The 21,965-nt window shown below is 35.5% G+C and overlaps 3 protein-coding genes and 1 long non-coding RNA gene across 4 annotated transcripts; 2 read left to right on the top strand and 2 right to left on the bottom strand.

The window, feature by feature from the left end:
• Window positions 1-329: 329 nt before the first annotated feature.
• On the bottom strand, window positions 330-4,762 carry LOC126631654 (synaptotagmin-2-like). Its single transcript, XM_050301777.1, has 12 exons — window positions 4,163-4,762; window positions 3,930-4,028; window positions 3,776-3,826; window positions 3,543-3,666; window positions 3,155-3,273; window positions 2,877-2,978; window positions 2,401-2,475; window positions 2,136-2,212; window positions 1,810-2,056; window positions 1,294-1,644; window positions 745-876; window positions 330-665 (listed from the first exon to the last, which is right to left on the bottom strand). The coding sequence occupies exons 1-12, from the start codon at window positions 4,271-4,273 to the stop codon at window positions 534-536; spliced, it is 1,620 nt and encodes a 539-aa protein (XP_050157734.1). The 5' UTR covers window positions 4,274-4,762; the 3' UTR covers window positions 330-533.
• A 10,935-nt stretch (window positions 4,763-15,697) lies between these two features.
• On the top strand, window positions 15,698-17,168 carry LOC126631657 (uncharacterized). The gene is made up of 2 exons (XM_050301780.1): window positions 15,698-15,780; window positions 16,138-17,168. Exon 2 carries the CDS (start codon window positions 16,210-16,212, stop codon window positions 16,879-16,881), a length of 672 nt encoding a protein of 223 aa, XP_050157737.1. The 5' UTR covers window positions 15,698-15,780; window positions 16,138-16,209; the 3' UTR covers window positions 16,882-17,168.
• A 1,775-nt stretch (window positions 17,169-18,943) lies between these two features.
• LOC126631660 (uncharacterized) lies at window positions 18,944-20,876 on the bottom strand. Its single transcript, XM_050301782.1, has 6 exons — window positions 20,713-20,876; window positions 20,298-20,456; window positions 19,941-19,981; window positions 19,481-19,540; window positions 19,321-19,380; window positions 18,944-19,213 (listed from the first exon to the last, which is right to left on the bottom strand). The coding sequence occupies exons 2-6, from the start codon at window positions 20,413-20,415 to the stop codon at window positions 19,139-19,141; spliced, it is 354 nt and encodes a 117-aa protein (XP_050157739.1). The 5' UTR covers window positions 20,416-20,456; window positions 20,713-20,876; the 3' UTR covers window positions 18,944-19,138.
• Window positions 20,877-21,285: 409 nt separating this feature from the next.
• LOC126631661 (uncharacterized) lies at window positions 21,286-21,808 on the top strand. Its single transcript, XR_007626428.1, has 2 exons — window positions 21,286-21,516; window positions 21,620-21,808. It is a non-coding gene; the product is annotated as an uncharacterized LOC126631661 (long non-coding RNA).
• The last annotated feature ends 157 nt before the right edge of the window (window positions 21,809-21,965 follow it).

Here is a 21,965-nt window from a genome sequence, read left to right as displayed (position 1 = left end):
AAAGAATACTATAGTAGAAAAACAAAGAATATGATTTACTTAGCACACATGCTTAATGATTTTATCCCTAACTTGCATAGATGGCAGATTTCGTACCTACTCTTCAATGCTTTGTTGGTTAACCTGAGTTGGAATACTGCTACCGTGACATATCCTGTATTTAAAAAATTATTCCCTAAGGATGCATGCATGAAAGTTAAAAGACTATCGATGAATCTCAAACAAGATTCCATCGATTGCTTGCGTTGTTAACTCGGAATACCGTCAAAGTTTGCATACGGAGCGTAGGCGAGTCCTCCCTATGGAAACATGAAAGTTAAAAGAGATGATTGATCTCAAACAAGAAATATATTCATCGATAGCAAATTCTGGATTTGGAAGTTCAAAGGCATTCTTTGAATTGTCTGGTAGGGTGAGAAATCAGAGAGTAGCATTTACACAGATTTATGAAAACGCACGGGACATGATCCGAAAGGAAACGAAATTTACAGGGCATTTACCATTTCTACACACATCTTTTACTGCAATACCCCTCAAGAAGCTGTTCTCCATTGCAGCTCGAGTTGAAGCCGTCCATTCTTCGAGTCTATCAGATGGTATTTCTCATTGATTCTTCTGTTGCTAACAACATCCGCCAAGTCTATGTCCACGTATCCAAGAGTTTCCTGATCGGAAGGAAAAACACCCGAGGGTTATTTAAAAAACGCAAATCCAAATAAGTTGAATGTGTTTCAGTTGTGTTACCTTGGGATGCAACAGCCCCATCCTTGAGGAGTGGCTAACCACTTCAGCATGAAGCCTCTCCTTTTTCGGTGGCTCTTCCAATATAAACTGAAACTCCTCTTCCCATCGTGGATCCCGATTTTTCTTGACAAGCTGTCAGTTCCCAATGCGATTGTAAGTAAGCATACAAAACGTTTATAGCCAAGTTAAACTTTGAAATTCCACGATCACATAAAATGAATGACATTCAATCGTTTCTTATTGTATCAGCATCCTGGAGGGAAAACCAATGACATTTGCATAACAGTTCGGGAACAAATTCGTATATTCATCAGAAGTTCTTATCCTACACATGCATGAGCACCAATAAACTGATTTCTTTTACATATACAGAAAATAAGATTTTACTATTTCTTCTCATCTTTCAACTAACTTAGAATGCAAGAGTCTCCGACTAAAAAAAAACAGCCTCCTTTCCTTGCTACGGGCCTTTAGCATGCAGTAACTATAGTTTATAAACAATAAGAGGAAAAACGGAGAAAGGACAAGGACAACGAGGGACTTATGTACCTTGGTTCTTTTCTCTTCGCCCCTGAAAAGTATGCGCACTTGTGGGTTAGTGTGGTGCTTTCCTTCCACATCTTCAGCTTCATGGACGGTAACTACAAGCGCACCACCAGCTGCAGGTGTTCCTTCAGGAGCCCTTTGTACAGCATTTGGATCTTCATCATCTTTAGGCATCTCATCCTCCTTAAAGGGTTTATAGATCAATTCCACAAGAAGCTGTCCACGTGACTTGTCATTTTGAGCATCATTGGGGTCCATGCTCTTCAGTATGTCAAGAGTCACAACTTTAGGCTCTTCAGGTGTAAGTTCTTTCAGTGGAATGACATTTATACCCATTTTGTCATGCTTGCCAATCTAAGAAAAATTAAACCCACATTATTATACGCATAAATGTAGAGAACTAAGGGTACAATTTGGCTTCTCGCTTATGTATATTTCTATCCATCCTGGAAAGAAACAAAATCATGCTAAAAAAAGACGTATCTACTTTCTTTCACATTTCCAAACAAAGAAACATACCTTTTCCCAATCATAAACCATCAACTCTAATGCTTGAGTCTCTGGGTCTCTGATTACGAAATTAAACTCTTCATTCCATTCAGGGTCCAAAGTGCCGTGTTTCACAGTTGTTTTCTTTGAAGGAAGCTTGTCCTCAGTGAGCTTGATTTTCACATATGGATCTGCTCCTCCTAAGAAATCTTTCTTTTTAAGCTTCATTGCTTTAAGAACTTTTATATGCAAAATCCCAACAGGCTTCCTCATAGCCCTGACAGAATCAAACAAAATTATTAGGTCACAACAACCAACTTACACAATTACTCGAAACAAAACAACATGGCACATACATTGTGGGATCCATGATTTGTACTTCTAGGGCTTTGGGCCATAAGTACATGTTTGCCACTTGTTCCTTAATAAGCTCCTGATGAATCAAAACAGAATAACAAAAGGAAGCAAGATGGCGTTGAGAAATTCAAGTTTCAAGTAGAATATTCTATAAATAAGTAATCCATGCATCTTGGGATAACATACATACTAATCATCCTTCATATACGATGTAAACACAAACCATATCATCACTTAACTTTTGCAAAAAGTAAGAGATGCTACCTGGACAAACCTATACAGGCCAGGAATAGCCATAGCATCTGCTCCAAGCAGTTTTAATCCAAAGTCAACATGTGGCTGCAAATCATTACTAAGATAGCTGAGAAGGGAAAATAGAAAGGAAAATGAAATGGAAGTAAGGAGACGGGGGAGACGTGGCACATTATAGACACCGCAACAGAATTATAATTCTGAGGTTGTCTATAGGGGGGTGGTCATGGACATCTAATCCCAGCATACATCTCTAATGGTCATAATTACAAAAATTGAGCCTTTTTCAATTAAATTGAAGTCATATAGAATGTACATCTGAAAATGACATGAAATATAACACATTTCCGATTCTGGATTGTCAGGTACCAGAATACCAAATCAATGTAGTTATATAAACATACCACGTCCCTGACTACCAACTAGTTTTCTGCTGTAATACAATCATCAAGCATGTAAGCAATATGAAAATGGAATCAGTACCAAACCTTCTCCATCAGAGACACGAAAATTTTTGAAAAACAAGGAAAGGCTGAAACCAAAGGCTTCAGGGTGATGCGTGGACAAGCAAACACTTGCAAATCAACCACCTGAAACAATCCAAAGAATCAATGCTTCATTCAAATCCAGTAATAAGTCTCTCGTCTTAACTTTTATTCAAAGCATTAGTTCAAGTGTGTGCATGGAATAGGCAGACCACCGCTTGGGGTAGTGTGTGTGCAGACATACTGAACTTTAAATATACTAGTTCCTTCCTGGAACATACCTGAACCGTGGCCTTCAAACCAAATGCTTTAGCTGCAACAAGGATGTTAGGATTTCCTGCCCACTTCAGTTGTAGCTCCATTATCAATTCCTTCTCACCGGTAACATACACTTTAATTCCTGCCATATGCAGAAAAACAAGAAATGCGTACTCAGCACGAGTATTGCATAGCAGGGGAAAACAGAACAAAGGTTTAAAATAAAATAAGATGGCAATTTTAAGGCGGATACCATCTTGTTCACAGTATACTATGTCAAGAAATTAACAATAACAACACAAAATAAAGAGTGATAAGTAGCATATAACCGATGGGTGGGATCGTGAAAACAGAATGCAGCTCCAAAATTGTGTGTGTGTAAGAGAGGGAAAGTAAGAAGATCAACTCAACCTTGAAAAGTTGGCGGTAGGGTGCCCAAGGAAAGCACTTCAAACTCGACGGAGTCAATTTTGTATTTCGGAATTTGCTCAGCAATAATGGGTTTTGCTATGGTCCTCGCAGTTTTGCAAATTGCCTAAAAACAAATTCACCACCAATACTCAGTACAAAAGAGTAAGAGATATTCAACCAAGCAAAACAACCCTGGAAAATATACGAGTACTGTTATAATATGTATGCATTACCTTGTCCAGGTAAGGCCACATGAGCTCAATAAATTTGTTGAGCCAGTCAACCTTCACAGAAACAAAAATCATGATAAGCTTCTCTGGTGGCATTTGTAACACCAACTCAAGAAAATCAATTTGCAAAAACTAAAATTTCGAAAATTGAACATACACGATCGTAGTCTGGATTTTTCACCCACATGGGTATCTCCGGAAGCAGCCTCTGCAGAGTTTTCGAATCTTGCTCGACCAATGGACGAATTGCAGGATTCTGGGTTCATTACAAATCAGATATATCACAAAAATTAACATTTGTTGAACCAAAACACAAACATTATCAGCAATCAGCCGAGCAGTAATCCACTAATAGTTATAATTCGAACAAATAGAAAAAAAAGAACCGACCTTGACATCAGTTGGCAGGAAGTAGATGAAGACGTAATACCCGATCACAAGCCCAGTTGAAGTTCCAACTCCAAAACCCACAAAACCCAAAATCGCACTCAGAATACCCATCTCAAATCCGCCCTCAGAATCTCAGACCACCCCAAAATCCCACACTATTACACAAGAACAAGACTGTAAAAACCGAGTACGATTCAAAAACACCTCTCCAGTTCCCACTCTTTCCTTTTCCTACACACCAAGACTACAACATGAAAAACCCAGGAAAAAAAAAAAACTGTAAAACTCGCGGAAAAAATGATCACATATCTGAATTCCCTTTAAATTGTAGAAGACCCAGAAACCAAAAGATGGTTTATTTCTGCCGCGTGGAGTAGGAGTGGAGAAGACGACAATGCTTATCTGAAAGAAGCAGATAGGAGCATTAAAGGAAGGCACTTATTCTTGGTGGGAAGCTCTGCTCTCTCTCTCTCATCAACGGCCGCTGGATCCGATTCCAAGCAAACGGCTGGCGTTTGTGGGGTTTCTTCTCATCTGTCTCTAGTGTCGGTAACGTCTAAAGCGGTTTGTTGGCTCTCTCTCTCTCTCTCTCTCATCTGTCCAGATTTTTTACAGTGTTACGAGATTATTGTGGGGAAAGAATCATAAATTTACGGAATTAAAAGGGGGATAATGATTGGTTTCTATTTTGGCCTTTTGTCTTTGTCCCTGTTTTGTTCTTCTGTCCTATTTATTTTCTTCTTTTAACCGTTTCAGTTGGTACTTGCTTTCCTTCTTTGTCCACAATCTAGAGAATTGGATCCGCTCTGGACCTTAGTGTCTGAAGCCCAATTCATATCGACCATTTATTAGTATGTAAAAGAAATTAAAGATGTTGGCTTGTGAGTGGTGGGTCAGGAAAATAAGTTAATAAAGACTGTTGGATTCAATTTGTGCAATCCAGATTAGTTGATCCTTATGCTCCGGACATTAAAGTCCAAAGCGGATCCAATTCCCACAATCCAGAATGCATATATATTTCGGAAGGAAAGTGAATATACGCACATATTTTTACCTCTCACACTTTTGTTAATTTTTTTTATATTGTTCTTCTTCAATTATTTGATTCGATAGCAAAAAATGAAGCAGGCTATGAAAAATGTAAAAATGGGTATGATCTTCTTCAATCTATTTGATCTGACAGTCGAAAGTGTGTGAGGATGTGTAAGAAGTACAAATGGGTGTGATCTACTTCAATTCGTTCAATCTAACAGCCGAAAATTGAGAGATATGTGAAAAGTAAAAATGAGTGTGTGAATAGCACTACGCATTTTGGAAAATATTTAGTTATTTAGGAATATTTTATAGTGTGCAATCCATACACATCTTTTAACTCCACATAACCCTGTTAGTTTCTATCTTTTGATATCTCAATTTATTCGATCTAATAGCTGAAAATTGAGAAGTGTGTGTGGAAGGTAAAAATAGATGCATTGATAGCGCCACCCTATTTTATACTCAAGAGTTTTAGAACGATTAGTGTTTAGGATTAAACAGTGCTTATTGCCTAAAAAAACACAGTACTAATGTGAGATTATTCTTCGACCGAATGTGTTTTAGGGTTCAATATTTTTCTCCTTTCAGTTTAGTTTAGATTAATGGTATCACCTGTAATAAAAAAAATAATGAAATCAAAATCCAAATGCAAAAATATATATTCGTATCAACAGAGTTACAAGCTCGTTTGATTTACATAATGAATTTGACATTACAAAAGTATGAGTGTAAATAACATTGGCATCACCAAAATATAAGAATAAATAAAGTAGGTTAGCATCAAGCATTAGTGCTTACCACGAACAAATTCTCCCTTTTTATGAATTGTTACTGGTTGTAATTCCAATATTATTTTGATGAAATAGACAAACATGATTCACTTTAGATTTGTGTTAGGTAGGTCCAAGAAAACTTGCGTTAAGAGGCATCTAAATTACGTCCTTATCTCTATGGTTGCTCTCATACAGGTGTTTGTATTATATTTTACACCAAACTGTGGATCAGTCAACTTGAAAAATACTAATTGGTATCTTTCAAAAGCGGGACTCTCAATAGATTATCTGTCACTTCATATGTTTTATACACTATTTCATCATATTCGTAAGAAAATTGACATTTTATTTGTGAATTGACAGAGAGTCTAATAGAGAGTCTGGTAGCAGTTCTATGGTAAACATTTTTTTTTAATACGCGATTCTATTTACACTAAAGAGATGGAAGAATAAGCTAAATCTGACAATAGATTATTTGTCACTTCATATGTTTTTTACAATATTTCATCATATTCGTAAGAAAATTGACGTTTTATTTGTGAAGTGACTGAGTCCAATAGAGAGTCTGATAGCAGTTCTATGGTAAACAAAATATTTTTTTTTTTGAACAAGAGATTCTATTTACACTAAAGAGATGGAAGAATAAGCTAAATCTGACAATAGATTATATGTCACTTCATATGTTTTATACACTATTTCATCATATTTGTAAGAAAATTGACGTTTTATTTATGAAGTGACAGAGAGTCCAATAAAGAGTTCGGTAGCAATTCTTTAGTTAATTTTTTTTTTTTTAACAAACGATTCTATTTACACTAAAGAGATGAAAGAATAAGCTAAATCTGACAATAGACTAATAAACTTGTATAGATTCAAAGCAGGAAATCGTTTCGAATATCTTTCCTAAATTTGTATGTACGTGTCATTGTGCGATAGTCACATGAAGATGGTTGAACAATATATTATCAAAGATCAAGATGGAGATTAAAATCATTAGAATTTGTGAACTTTCTTTTATCCCTGCGTTGAACTGTCAAGTTTTTCTTCCGACATCTGCCATGTGTCTCTTTTTTTTTTCTTTTGTCAAACTGCCATGTGGCTCTTTTTTTTTTTTTTTTTTTTTTTTTTTTTTTTTGAGAGGAAACACACTTCATTGAAACAAGACAGATATTTCATACAAAAACAAACTTTCCATTTGTGGTCACGCATATTTTGTGGTGTCAAAAGCCCATGGAAAACGACATTTTTGCCGACTACAATCGTTCATATGGTAGTATTTAGTCAATTTAATTAATAATAAAAGATTAAAAGGTCAATTAATTTCTCTTTCAATTCAATTAAAAAATTTCATTAAAAATGAGATGGATCGAGTCGACCAACACACTCTGTGTAAATGTAAAAGATTTTTAAAAAATATATGAAAGAGAGAAGCTGGAGAGAAATGTGAGAATTTATTTCAATTTTTATAAATTAGGAACTTTATATGTTGTGATGATATGTGAATAAAAAAAAAATGAAACATCTTTTTTTTTCCGTGTAAATTAGTTTAATACCAATGATTTTACTTTATAATAATTGCAATGAATGAGTGTAATAATATTTTTTTATATTTTTGTTTTTTTTAAATAGACAACTGGTGGCAAGTCACAGTTATCTACCAATTCCAAGAGCCAAGAATAAATAGTACAAACAAATAAGAATATCTTCAAAAAATGGAAATAAGTTTCAAGCGCGAAAGACATATTTTCTTTTGCCCTATAAAAAATTCAAAACTCTTTATAAGCTCATTTAAAATTGTTTTTAAAATAACTGAAAACATATTTTGTTAAAATATTTTTGGAGCTAATCTAGTAAATATGTAAATGCATCCTAAAAAGCGACACTCAAAAACATTTTTCAAAAAAAAATTTCAATCATTTGAAAGACACTTCTAAACATGTCAACAAATTTAGAAGCCTTTATCCTTTATCTGTTTGGATATTTGGTTATTTAGGGTCACTATTATTCTAAACTCTTAACTAAACTAACTGTCGCTTTTGATGGCAGACAGTCTTTACCCCTCATTTGCAAGCGTATCAACATCATGCATTATATTGTATGTAGTCCATAATTTTAAGTCACACAAAGCATATATCTGGCAACCTGGAATAAAACTACAAAGGAAATGTTGTACCATGAATTTTGTAATAATGGGAATATTTTTATTCACCATCCTCAAATGATGGTGATGCTCGTCACTCCATTTATCATCGTTAGATGAGTTGAAATTTTGAGATGTGTGCAGTGGATTCAACTCATCTAACGATGATAAATAGATGAGCATTTTTGCTCACCACCATTTAGTGTGGTGTATGCTCACTACCCTATTTATCACCGATAGATGAGTTTGAATTTCGAGATTCGTGTAGTGGATAAGCACAAATCTCAAAATTCAAACTCATCTAACGGTGATAAATAGGGTGGTGAGCATACACCACACTAAATGGTGATGAGCCAAAATGCACTTGATAAAGAGGGTGGTGAGCATTACCATCATTTAAGGGTGATGAGCAAAATTGCACACTTGTCATAACATGGGATGGAATCTTCTCATGAGACAAATATCTTATGTAACCCATTGTCTTAGTAATGTTTTTGATAAATTTCATTTTTTTTGCCACAAGCGATAAGTTATTTATAAAGAATTTTAGAATGTGTTGTTAACTTATCTTAAACGTTGTCCAACTCACTACAATGGAAATCATTCATACAGCAGTACGAGTCGAACATAAGACTTCTTATAATCAGGTGCCAACTTAAATAACGCTAGACGAATTGAAAATCAAGTTCATTTTTACAATGATGTCACAACCTTGGGGAACAAAATAGACAAGTTCAAGTTGTGGAATGGTAGAGGGGAGAGTTGAGTTCGGTTTTACATATGTTGGGTTTTGGTAGGCCTTCAGAGGTCTGGGCTTAGAGAAAGGAAATAAACCCAATTGAAAAATAAAAAAAAAGTGGGCTCAATGATTGGACTGGGCTCAGATAGATTACCTTACCTAAAAGCCCAATGAGAAATGTAGTAAAATTGAGAAACCCTCAATTTTACTAAACATTTCTCAACTACGCTTCAATTGGTTGATTGTTTTGTAGTGTGAAATCATCAATGCTTAGACTTTAAATTTCTTGCGTCGAATTGGTTAACCATAGATTTGAATTTCTAAGTATTAAATTTTGGACGGAGCTTGAAACCGAAATTAAAGCTCTAAAGAACAAATATATATCTGAAAACTCAACGTTTGTAAGTTAACATTATTAGAATCGAAAAAGAAAATGGGTAGAAGTGAAGTTTTACGAAGTGGTTTGGAAGTGCATTAAAAAAATGATTGAAAGCGTTTTTTACGAAAGTGTTTTTTGAGTTCCAATTCTAAAGCATTTGCATTTTTACTAAGAATTGATTATAGAAACACGCAAAAGCGCTTTCAGTCATTTTGAAAACAATTTCAAACGAGCTCAATGTTATTTGGTTCACTTGTATTTTAACCAAAGATTGGTTCCAAAACATTTCATTCAAAATGATTTTTAGTCATTTTAAAAGCACTTCCAAACATGCCTTATCTCTTTAAAAAAAATACACGATGGGGGTAGAGAGGACTGAAATGCTTCTGTAAGTCTTCATGTTCTCTAATAGTGGACTACCATGATAAAGCCACAAACTGATATTTTTTTTTTAAAAAGAAATACAAAAAATGGTTCTGTGTCAAATTTCAATTGTGCAGAGTATATAGAAGGAAATACGGTCGTGACAATCTAGCTAGATCCAATCTGTAAAAAGGTGATAAAAAGACTTTAATATTTTTAATTGAGAAGTTTGGAGTTGACCGTTCTTTTAAGACACCGACCTTTTGATTTGTGAGTGATATTGTAGTAGATGATGATGATCACCCTTTATGTCATGAACCAGCAACACATTTTTTACTTTCCATTTGCCCTAACTTTTGTTTACATCAATATCATAATATCCAAGCCAGAGGGCATGTGAGCTTTGTTATCATAAACTATATTAGGCGACAAATCTTGAAACCAATAATCAAAGGCCGCCTAAACTTAGGCATGTGTATATATCTATATAAATACCATACTATATATATTTGCATTGCAGCATATATACAAAAGAATGAGAAGGGTCTTATAATTTTTAAGAGTGGTCGGTGCATGCACGGTTATTGGTTACAGCTCACGTCACTGGCCAATAATATATATATATATATATATATATGTGGACTAATGTGACACGTTTCATATTATTTACATATATCATGTGTGTGGATCGTCGTAACCATATATACGTATTCAATTTGTAGTTTTGTAAAATACATGACGGATATGTATGTGAAAAAATATGTACGGGTAGCAACTTTACTAAGAAAATATTTTTGAAAAATTCGGCCACTATTTATGTAAAAGGTATATTTTTATTTATTCAATAATATGTGAAAATACGTGAATATTGTATGTTTATTAAAAAATGCATCAAAATAACGCGTATTAAACATAATAAATGTGTACATATGTGCATAATGTATACTTTGGAATTATAAAAAAAAAAGGAATTTAATGAATCATTAAAACGTGTACGGAAAACATAAGTATTTTTGAAAAGTACATGCGTTCGTACATATACAATACGCATATTATACGCGAATTTACTATCTATGATCCAATTTAATGAGTTATAGGCTTATAGCATTGTTAATTACTATAAACATTCACTTCCCACAAGTGCCATTAGCTTCAGACCTTGGCATGTGGTATAATGGGATGGTGATAGGGTGGATGATCGAGAAGGCACCAAAATTTGCTTTCTAAAGTTGGTGAGTTTGCTGTCTGTAGAAGCGAGAAAGAATATCTCTATCCCCTTCTTTTTTTCTTTTTTTCCATTCAATTATATTTCGATCTTAGTCAATATTAATTAGCACTGGACCGAAACGACTATATAAATGCATGTTTATATAATATAATTATTGTATGATTTGTATTAAGATTTTATGGCTTGTTAGTCTGTGTTTTTATCTTCAAGAGGTTACAATCACTCTGGATTAATAAATGCGGTTCAAGTACAAAGAACATACAGGTACTGCATGATTGTCGTTTCAACTCATGCCGTTAGATGTTTGGTCAAATCCTATAACAAAATACGCCGCATCAACATAGCATTAAGTTACGAATGTAACTCCAAAGTGATTGACCACTGTATAAATATAGTAAGGCGGAGAATAATTAGAGAGCAGGTTGAAATATTCATGTGAAGTAATTTTTAATTATTATTTTTTACATTCTACACACTTACGTTTATTTTTCGTTTCAAAATAGGACAATGATAGTAAAGGTAGGGCAAACATGTATGATAAAATCTGTTCTCTTAAGGAAGGATACACTCATTCTTTTCCCCACCCAAGGGGCCAACGTCGACAGTACTGTTATTAGTACTACGACAATGCTATTCACACAATATTTTTACCTCAACATACATTTGTGAAATTTTTTATCATTGATCTTCTTCAACTAATTTGAACCGATGAGCTTAAATTTAAGAGAGGTGTGTGATAGACTTTGCGGCGAAAGCATTCATCTAGCCAGCCTAGCAATCTATGTATATATAGCTAGTCGACAATCTGGACGTTACAAGTCATCATATCTTGTTTTGAAAGAAACTCTCGTAAATAGAAACTGCATGCATGACTAATTTTGGGCACACAATATCGCGTCACGAACTGAACAAATGGCCGTGGATGGCGCTCAATTTGGAAATTAAATTAACATTCGAGTCAAACTGATATACCAACCCTAATTAACTTTCGGTGCTGAGGATTGAATCTGGCGTCGTCTGCCCCTTAAGCCCTAAACATGTACATATCCCAAATAAGAGACAAATAAACACGACAATAATATGCATGCATGCATGACAGAAATTTTGGTAAGAGTATCCAACTATGTTAGCTGTTACATTGAGTGAAACTAGCGCCATGTGTTAGATTTTTTTTTTGGGTACAATTCAAAAAACAAAAACAACTAAACAAATCTGGGTCTAGCAGCCTCTTATAGTTCTTCCTGAACTGTGACAAATCTGGGTCTAGCAGCCTCTTATATGCAACATAGTCTTTTTCTTTACCGAATATGATAGAGAGGGAGGGGAGATAGAACTAATTTATTATTATCAACATAAAAAGTATTATTTATTACATATCCTCTACTAAATATACATAAAATAATCTGTATGGGAGATGAGTGGACTATATAGTTTACATGCATTAACATAAGCCATTAAAGCATAGGTTTAAAAAAAGATAGTGTTATTCACACACCCTTGTTGATTTTTTAACCATTGATCTTCATTAGTTCATTCGATCCGAAAGTCGAAAACTGAGAGGGATGTATGAGAAATAAAAATAGATGTATGTATAGCACTACATTTACAAAAAACCTCCCTGAACTACAACCCACATTAGCCTTCTGGGTGGCTCCGCCCGTGTAAACAAATATGGGTCTAGCAGCCTCCTATAGTTCTTCCTAAACTATGACAACCATACTTCAAAGAAGGATCAATTTCTGCTAATTTATCTGCAACATAGTTCTCTTGTCTATAAGTGTGCTGAATCCTAAATTTGCCACCATGCATTAAAGTTTTACAAGTAGCCACCAAGCTAAAGAGAGAAAGCAGAGGAACACAAGCTATCTTAGGATTTGGATCCTCTCTGAGGCAACTGGTCGGGATTCTCCTAATCAGTGTTCATGGACTGTTAGATTTTTATCTAACGGTTACAATTATTATAACTTTTAGAGGGCCATCTGTTTGTATCTGTTGGATAAAAATCCAACGATCCACCAACACTGACCAGGAGGATCCCGACCAGTTGCCTCAAAGAGGATCCAAATCCTCTAACTTAATCAGCATATCCACTATAATTTTTATAATCAGATTCAATAATAAGAAGCGCTACGTGTTAAATACGACTGAAGCTCTACCATTCTTCTCTCCGGTATATGTAGCTGGCGGATGTAATTCAACATGGAACGTTGAAAATGTAGAAAATTAGGATCTCTCACTTTGTTCATTGAATTTTCGACGATCTTGATCTCCCTCCTTGGTCATTGAAATTATGGAAGATTTTTCATTGTCAGCACAGCAGTTGCTGAAATGAGGCCACGTGTATAGTGCTTGACCAGGCGCAATGGAGTGCAACCAAATTCATGGAATAAGATCCTCTTCGAATCCTCTTTGTGTGGATCCGGATAATCAATCAATCGTATTCATTCATCGTACATTGTGCGGTTATAAATCATTTTAAAATTTTAATTTAAAATTGAAGATAAATAGTATTTAACAAAAACTGACCGCACGATATATAATAAACGGATACAATTGATTAATGGCTGGATTCTCACAAAAAAGATCCGAAAAGGATCCTTGTCCCAAATTCATCTCTATCTTCTTATGTTCCAGCTGTCAACAAAAATACAAAATATCGATACGTGCCAAGTCTTATATATTATAAACATAGCCAATCATTTTCCCCACACAAAAAAAAAAAAAAAAAAGAAGTTGGTCTACCAACTTCTCCTCTTTTTTTTTTTTTTTTTTTTTTTGCTTATCATTCTCATTTTGCAACTTTTAACAATCATTACACTTGTGTATTTTATATCTTTTTTATTTATATATTTTGAAGGTAAGATTTGTGAAAAAATTAATCTAATTTAAAATCGTTTGATATTAAGTCAATATTATAAAAAAAATTAGTGTTTAATTGAGTAACATAATTGGGGACAATTATATAATTAAATGATTTTAAATTTAGTTAATTTTTAGTAAAATTAAACTTTAAAAGATCACCCAAAAAATCAACGATACACATCATTGTACAAGACTGCAGGATGAGAATGAACGTCTCAAGGACAATATGAAAATATTCAAAATAGAAAGTTTCAAGTGGTGTATTGCCCTAATGAAGAAGAGTTGTATTCGAATTAGAATAAGGTGATGCTATCGACACATTTATTTTTACACATTACTCTTAATTTTCAATTGATCGGGATCGAATGAAATTAAACAAGATCTATGAAAAAATTAACAAGAATATATACAAGGTACAAAGAGTGTGTGGAAAATGCTACATTTTAAAATAATAAACTCACTATGTGAAGTAAACAAAATAATAACAAATAGAAGAATAAAAAAATCTGCCACCACTTCTTTCTTCCCTACCCTGCACGTGAGGTCAGAGGGATAATTTTAAAACAATGCTGGGACACCCCTAGTTAACAACGTGTGTGGCTAGGATTCGACGAGTCCCTATCGCCCCCCAGCCAATTACGAGGAACCCAGACTTATCAACGGCCAGAGTTTCCCCAACGGCTCTTTCCATAGGAGGGATCCAACGGTGGAAGACGAACTGGCGGTTGCCGCCCAACAGAACAGTGCCCCCAGTTTTGGACCAAGTTGTAGCCGACCGCAACGGCTGTCTGTCAAATACCAGAAATCTAATAAAATATAAATCTTAAAATATTTTATAACACGTATAAAACGTTAAAATACAAAATAAAAAAATGAAGGGTTAATCTCAGTTTACTGCCTTGAAGTTTCTTGATTTTCAACTTTTAGTACAAGGAATTTTTTCGTCCCAGCCTGATACTTAAAGTCATAATTATGGGACATTTTCATACATCCGTTAAGTTTTCTGTCAGGACCTCTGTTAATTGATAATGTGGCACTGACGTGGACAATGATTGAGTGTCACGTGTCAATATGGGCCTATGTGAGTTAAAAAAATTAAAGTTTTTTCTTTCTTCTCTGGGCGTCCTACTTCCCTCGGACCCTCTCCCTTCCTTCTCCCTCCATTCTCTCCTCTGCACCCACTATCCCCGCACACCCACCATCTGCCCCACTCCTCTTCCACCTATATGGGTATGATGTAGGCCTCGCCACGGCACATATGGGTCTACGTTATCGAAGGTCTGCCGTGGGTGACAGTGGATTAACGGAACCAGTAGCTGATCGGCGTTTCAGAGATAGCGAATCACAGTCTCGATTGCTGAACGGTCTTAATCTTGGAGCCCATGGTGACGGCGACGGGTTTAGGGGTTTCGAATACGGCGACGATCTGATAGGAGGAATTGGGTGAAGAGGGTAGAGGAGAGAGAAGGGAGGGGAGGTGAAGAGGGTGGGGGTAGGTACCGTATAGAGGTTGGGTGGGTGTAAAGGAGAGAAGGGAGGGAGAATGTAGGAGGGGGTCGGGAAGAGTGAGGTAGGATGCTCAGAAAAGATTATTATTTTAATTTTTTAATTTTAATTTTTTTAAATATCCACGTGGACTCATATTGACACATGGCGTTCGGTCATTATCCACGTAGGCGCCACTTCATCAGTTAACGGAGGTTCTGACGAAAAACTTAATGGATGTATGAAAGTGTCTCAGAATTATGATTTTACGTACCAAACTGGGACAAAAAAATACTTCATGTATCAAAGGTTGAAAATCAAGAAACTTTAGGGTAGTAAACTAAGATTAACCAAAAAATGAATAATGTAGCCGTTGGAGAGGAGAGATATTTCAGTGTGACCGGAACATGGGATTGTACATTACGTATCATTATACAAATGATGGAATACGTGTGTTAAAAAGTTAAAAAGTTAAAAAATAAAATTTATCACTATTTATATAAAAACACGTGATGTATCACCTATATTCCAATCACAATGAAAAATTTCTCGTTGGGGAGCGTCGCTCTATAAAAAGGAGGTAGAGGTACAAAGCTAATTCAAGATTCCTCGAGGTAACGCGAAGTACTTCGAGATCTCTTATTCTAACTTCTATGTTAAGATTAAAATTCCTATCTCGAATTTAATTTGAAATTTTCATCGTCTCTCGAGGGCCTAAAATTCTTATATTTGATCAGTTTGTTTCAACTCGACGCGAGTTCAACTTAAAAGTATTGATCTAGAGAAACATTTTGATTTTGGTTCTTTGATTTCTCGTGATCGAAATCCTTTTTTGGTTCAGATTTACTGTAAATTTTTCTCGAACATTTTCTTTCTTTTTTGTCACCAAATTTCTACAGAAAATCTTGCATATTAATCATAGATTTTCACGGTGGCAAATATTTTTAATTTTGTGATATATTACACTTCAGAAGAGCTGCAATTTTTGGCCGTGGAAACTGGAAACTGTTGTTGTAGAACAATCAATCTGTGCCTGCAAGCAGATGAAAATGATGAGAAGAAGCTCTGAAAATCTTGCTCCCATAAATTACAACATCCATGGAGGTCTCCTCCAAGCTCCTCCACCTTCTCTTTCTGTGTTCAACCACCACCGCTACCAACATCTTCAACAAGCGCAAAGGCAGCAGCACCAACACCCGCCTCTCCTTCCTCTACCGGTTCCCAACAGACCACCTTACCACCACCAGTCTCTGCCGTCTCTGCCGTCTCTTCCGTTGCGTACTCGCGGCGCCTCCCATCCTCCCGCCACCAGGAAGACCAACAACATGATCACCAGAAGCCAATCTCTCACGCCGAAAAAGCCGAAATCTAAGCCCTCCAAGAAAGAAGAAGCTAATAAGCATGACTTCAAAGCGATATCCGAGCGTTTGGTCATCGCTTCCACCAGCCCTTTAGGGCCCGATCCGAATGATCTTCCCAAAGATGTTACTAGGGTTTTATCATCATCCACTGGTAAGAGTCTCGGTGGCCGCCGCGGTGGTGGTGTGGATATGGAGAAGTTTTCAGGTTCCATTTTCACTCTCTCGCCGCCTCCGAGTAGCCTGCCTCTGCCGAGGTTTTCTCTGCAGCCAAGGCTTGGTTGCAACTCTGAAGCTGCAGCGGGAGTTGACGCAGGAGCAACCGACAACCTCTGTCGTCTTCTACGTCTCCGCTGAGCGGCTGAGGTGGTTGGTGCTGTTGCGTTGGTAGTTGGTGATCAAGGTTTGGCTTGTAGGTGTCATTTGTGTAAATAAAGGCTTGTGAGAGGGTTAATTCGTGATGATCAATTTATCATGTAATCCTCTCCTCCATTCTCCTTGAGGAAATTTGTGATCTCACCACCTGTATTTTTGAATGGGGTGCACAAAAAATTACCCAAGGAAGTTTTTCTTTTTTTCTTTTCAAATTTGTTTTTCCTTTTGTCGGTCACCAAGTAATAATGATATGAAGGTTTTATGACTTGGAAGAATGCCCTAAGTATGTTTCAAGTTTTTGGTTGGGAAATTAGTCAAAATGATCGTTTTTCGGGTTTTAATTACGGAAATGAGTTGAAATTCAAAGAATATGACAAACGAAATATGAATAGTACTTTGTTAATTGAAATGAAAGAGAGCATTACAAATTCGTCGAGATGGCTAAATAACTTATAAGACTACATTGTGACTAACTTTTCTACAATAAACGAGTACAAAACTTTATATATATAGAAACCAAAAGTAAACCCTAATACTTAACGAGTACGAAATTATAATATTTTTGACCCACAAAAAAACCATAAATAATAATAAAACTAATTTCCAACACCTCTATCAAACTCTGTGGTGGTATACGACATGAGTTTTCCAACAATTAGATATGGATACAATCTCTAGTAGGCGGAAGCGACAAGATATGCTTTGTTAGACGAACAAGACAAGGAAAGCGAGTAATTCAAATGAGCGAGCGATTCAAGCAAGCAAGTAATTAAAGCGAGCGAGCAAACAAGCAATTCCAACAACCAACAGTCAAACATCAGATTGTGACAAACGATCAATTTATAACTAGATACTCAAAATCAATTGAGTAGTCACCAATTCAAGCGCTCCATTAATAATTGTAATTAATAATTGTGGTGGTCAATAGCAGATCTCAGTAGCAGCAACCAAATCCGTCACAGGCCAAATGCGCCCCAAAACCAACCAATTTTTCCTTCTCTTCCTTTACTTCATCGTAACCAAACTTATCAAACGGAAACCATACCAATCTTTGCCGAAAACCATAAACTAAAATAATAAAATCTAATCTAACAAAATGATCAATTTTTGAGTACCACATCGACATCTCTTTTCTATGTTGTCAATCTTTAAATGTTAGATCAATCGATATTTGAACAACATATCATCGATATGTAGTTTTGATCCACTTGAGATTTGATTCCGATCGTTACAAAAACTCTAACAGCACATACATGTGGAGTATTGGAGATAACAAAACTTCCACCACCTGGCTTAATCTATTCTCATATCCAAACAAGTTATCTTTATTTTGATTTTCGCCAAAGACGAATTTGAATTACATTATTGCTAGTCTATTATGAGGCTTTACCCACTCTCCCAACCCCATAATGTAGGTAATATCGTTTGTTAAAAAAAAAAATACAGCGGAAGCAAAACCACAAGGTAAAGAATTTGCATTCACTTTTTTTTTTTTTTTTTGAAATTGCTATTATTAAAGGGTAGGGGAAGGGTTCGGATCTATTACAATAATTTGAGGAGGGAAAGTTTCGAACCAGAGACGCATGGGTAGAAAGCAATATCTTATCTACTAGCATATTGGACCATATGCAATTTGCATTCACATTTGATGCTAAGGAGAACAATATAAAGATTATTGACTCTATCCTATAACCAGTGTTTAAATATCAATATTGGTGCAAGTATCAATATGTAAATTTGTGAAAATATCAACGGACATATGGAAGATCGATATCAATATTCGTTACTTTCGATGGACATGATGGAAATTTAAATAAAACTTTAAGAATTGTCAAATATTGGTTTGGACAAAATATAAGAGTTTCTCCAATATTTAATGGATGTGTCTGGAAATACCGATGACATATATCGATTTTAGCTTGAACTTATGATTTTCTCCAATATGAGGTAATGTTTAGACTTCACCCTCCATATCTATATCTTTGTTTGATTTTTAAATTTATCTGAAAATACTAATCGTATCAAAGAAATTTTAAACAATAACTACAACAAAACAGCCAATATAAGGCATAAATCTTAAAGCTGACAAATCTGGTTCGGTATGACAAAACTTTGATCGCACAGTTGATAAATCTTAAATATACACTCAATACAAGGCATAAATCTTAGATTTGTTAGGAACATGTCAACTATCAAGGCACACATTGTGATCCCATAATCTCTTACAACCTCCGACGCATCAATTCTCAGTAAACTGGTGCTGGCAATTGGTGCACACATAGAAAGTAGTTGCCCCTTCATCTGCCGATCTCATCTAGATACGTATTAATGAAAGAAGACAAGGCAACATAAAAGATAATTAGATGACTCCAAAAAGAAAAAGAAAAACAGATACTTAGATGATAGAGCGATCTAGCAAACCTGTCGGGAGTAATATGTATGCTCGTTGTGGCCACATTTTTCACATGTTTTAGCATCTGTCTGTTCACGAGAAAAAAGTAGCATAAGAAAAATGGGAGATTGAAAGCACATTCCCAAACAAAAACCACAGTTTTATTTGAAAACCAAAAAGCACATCTACCTTTTGCAATTGCACCTTCTCTTCAGGAATTATTGATATGCCTAGATCTCTTCTGATATCCTGCAACAAGAACACACATAGAGTAATAACTTGGTGCTGTGATGTGGAAAGAGATATAAAGTTCAACGCTATTCGTATCAATTCAGATGCTACAATCAGATCCAACTTTTTGAGTGTCATCTTTAACTCAACTCACTGCTTATGTCTATTTTAATATCTAAGCGAAGCTAAGACCTTCCACATTCCTAAATGTGTGCGAGGGGGCATGAGAAAATATGAAGGAAAAAAAATGTCGAACAACAACACAGTTCATGTGCGAACTGCCACAACTCAATTTAGTGTACACACCTAAGCACACAGATGAACACTAGAGTGATTATCCACACAAGATTTAGACTATATAAATAGCCTACAATCTACACATATATGACAGGCATCAGCACGATAGTTTTGGGCATACCTCAGCAGTGACTTTGTAAGATATTTCTCTTCCGGATATCTCTGAAGACAATCAAAATCACATTAGGAATTTACAAAACTAAGGAAAGGAAATATTAAGTTAAATTTACAGGGATTTATGAACCTACAAAAATATTACGTATTTATGTCACAGAAAAATATAAAGCCCGAGACATGGCATGATTTAAATTCTATAGCAGTTGGAATATGAAACACTTCCAAATGTAAACTCTTTTCGAAATCGAGCAAATAAAACTAAAATACAGCATGGATTCATCTGAAACAAATTTTGAAACTAGAAAACACATTAAAGATGCAAAAGTTAACACGAATGGCGAAAAGCTTAAGTTTGCTCTACCTTTCACATTTCGCTTTAACTTGCACAAAGGGCATTGAGCAAACTTAGTTGAATTCAAATTTAGCATACTCCCACACAAGTCGCAGAACAAGAAATTGCGACCTTGGGAATATGCCATGAAATGCTTCTGGGACGCACCGTTAGATATCGTTGTTGCACCTGCAGTTAGAGCTTTAAGCATTAGCAAAGTCAAACCCAAAACATGCCATGAGTTCAGTTGAGCATTTCATCAAACAGTTACCGGGCAACTTCATTTTGTCCAAAACAAATCAAATTGGCATCTTAATTCAAATTAATACAAACCCAACAGCGAATTCAACAAATCAAACTAGAAGCAGCTACTGAAAACACCGAAGCATTAAAATTAAACAGTGAAGGAAGAAATTGAACTTAAAATTAAGAAAAAAAAACATACGAGCAATCGTCGTGAGGGGAGTCGGCGATGGAAATTCCGTGAAAAAACCCTAATTCTCAAATCGTAAGCTCCCAAAACCCACTGTCTGCTAAATCTTAAACCCTAAACATCTGAATTAATTTATGGAAATTTGGGCTGTAGCCGGCTTAGTTTCTAGGTTGTTGACGAAAACAAAAACTTTCAGTTCTGGGCTTGGAATTAGTTACTGAGGGCCCAAAACTATCTATATTTACGGCCCTTTTAGCTTCTTTTATTTTCATTTTTTGTTGGATATTTTTAGGGGTGACAATTAGGAACTGTTTGATATTCTATATAATTTTTATTAAGAAAAACTAATGAAAAGGGTTTCGAAACTTTGAGTTTTAATCAAAAGCCATGCAATAATTTTATTTAATAGTTAGTATAAAGCCCAATATTAAACAAGTTCAATTAAAATGACCCAACTATAACAACGTACTGATTTCTCGATTTTTCCCCTGACCTTTTTGGGTTCTATTAGTTTTGTTTTCCGTTAGTTTAGTCTTGTCAAAGAAAACCAGACCGCCTTCGGTTTGGGAGATGATGGCAAATCCAACACGAAGAGAAGACGACAAAGACGAAGCATGAGAACATGGTGGGATCCAAGTTTTGGGTGCGGCAGTGATTTTAATGGTGATGCGATGAGGCGGTGGTGTGGTGCGGCGGTGAATCACATCCATGAATAAAACTGGGATTATTTTGAATATCAACGAATTCACACCCTTTTTCCCACCCAGATTTTTTTAAATATCAATTAAACTGGGATTATTCTAAGTGTGATTTATGGTGGGTTCTAACTTTTCAAAATTACATATGGGTGTGATTCCTGCTAGTTTAATTTCAAGTTTTGGGATCCAATGTTTAATTTTGGTTGTTCATGGTGATGCAGTGTGGGGATGATATGGTTTGCAGCCAGAGATGTGAAAAAATAGGGAAAAGATGGTTAGGAAGGTGAAGGAAGCATAATTACTGCACTTATTTTATTATACCTTTATTTATTTGTTTTGTGGTGGGCTTGTTTTGCTTATATTATCAAGATAGAGGACGTGTATAACGATTTCCATGAGACTTACTTGGATGAGGAGTCTGTTTAGCAGTTCTCATTTTAAAATGTACAATTAGTAGTAGAATTTAGAAGCTTGTCAAACTGAATTAAGGGTAGCATTTAATTAAGCATTTTACTTAGATTTTGGCACACAGAGGTTGAGAGAGAGGGGAGGAAAGAAGTCACCATT

This window comes from Malus sylvestris, chromosome 8 (genome assembly GCF_916048215.2).
Source record: "Malus sylvestris chromosome 8, drMalSylv7.2, whole genome shotgun sequence".
Taxonomy (NCBI): Eukaryota; Viridiplantae; Streptophyta; class Magnoliopsida; order Rosales; family Rosaceae; genus Malus; species Malus sylvestris.
Note: the sequence above shows the minus strand (reverse complement) of the source record. Positions and strands in the feature narration are given on the sequence as shown.

Bases quoted from the DNA above. Each gene is read 5' to 3' on its own strand.
- LOC126631654 (XM_050301777.1), bottom strand. From the start codon at position 4,273: ATGGGTATTCTGAGTGCGATTTTGGGTTTTGTGGGTTTTGGAGTTGGA. The intron at 2,979-3,154 runs GTATGTTCCAGG...GGATTGTTTCAG, and splicing joins GTTTGAAGGCCACGGTTCAG to GTGGTTGATTTGCAAGTGTT. The intron at 666-744 runs GTAACACAACTG...CCTTCCGATCAG, and splicing joins TGGGGCTGTTGCATCCCAAG to GAAACTCTTGGATACGTGGA.
- LOC126631657 (XM_050301780.1), top strand. From the start codon at position 16,210: ATGAAAATGATGAGAAGAAGCTCTGAAAATCTTGCTCCCATAAATTAC.
- LOC126631660 (XM_050301782.1), bottom strand. From the start codon at position 20,415: ATGGCATATTCCCAAGGTCGCAATTTCTTGTTCTGCGACTTGTGTGGG. The intron at 19,982-20,297 runs GTAGAGCAAACT...GATTGTCTTCAG, and splicing joins GTTAAAGCGAAATGTGAAAG to AGATATCCGGAAGAGAAATA. The intron at 19,541-19,940 runs GTATGCCCAAAA...TTCTTGTTGCAG, and splicing joins CTTACAAAGTCACTGCTGAG to GATATCAGAAGAGATCTAGG.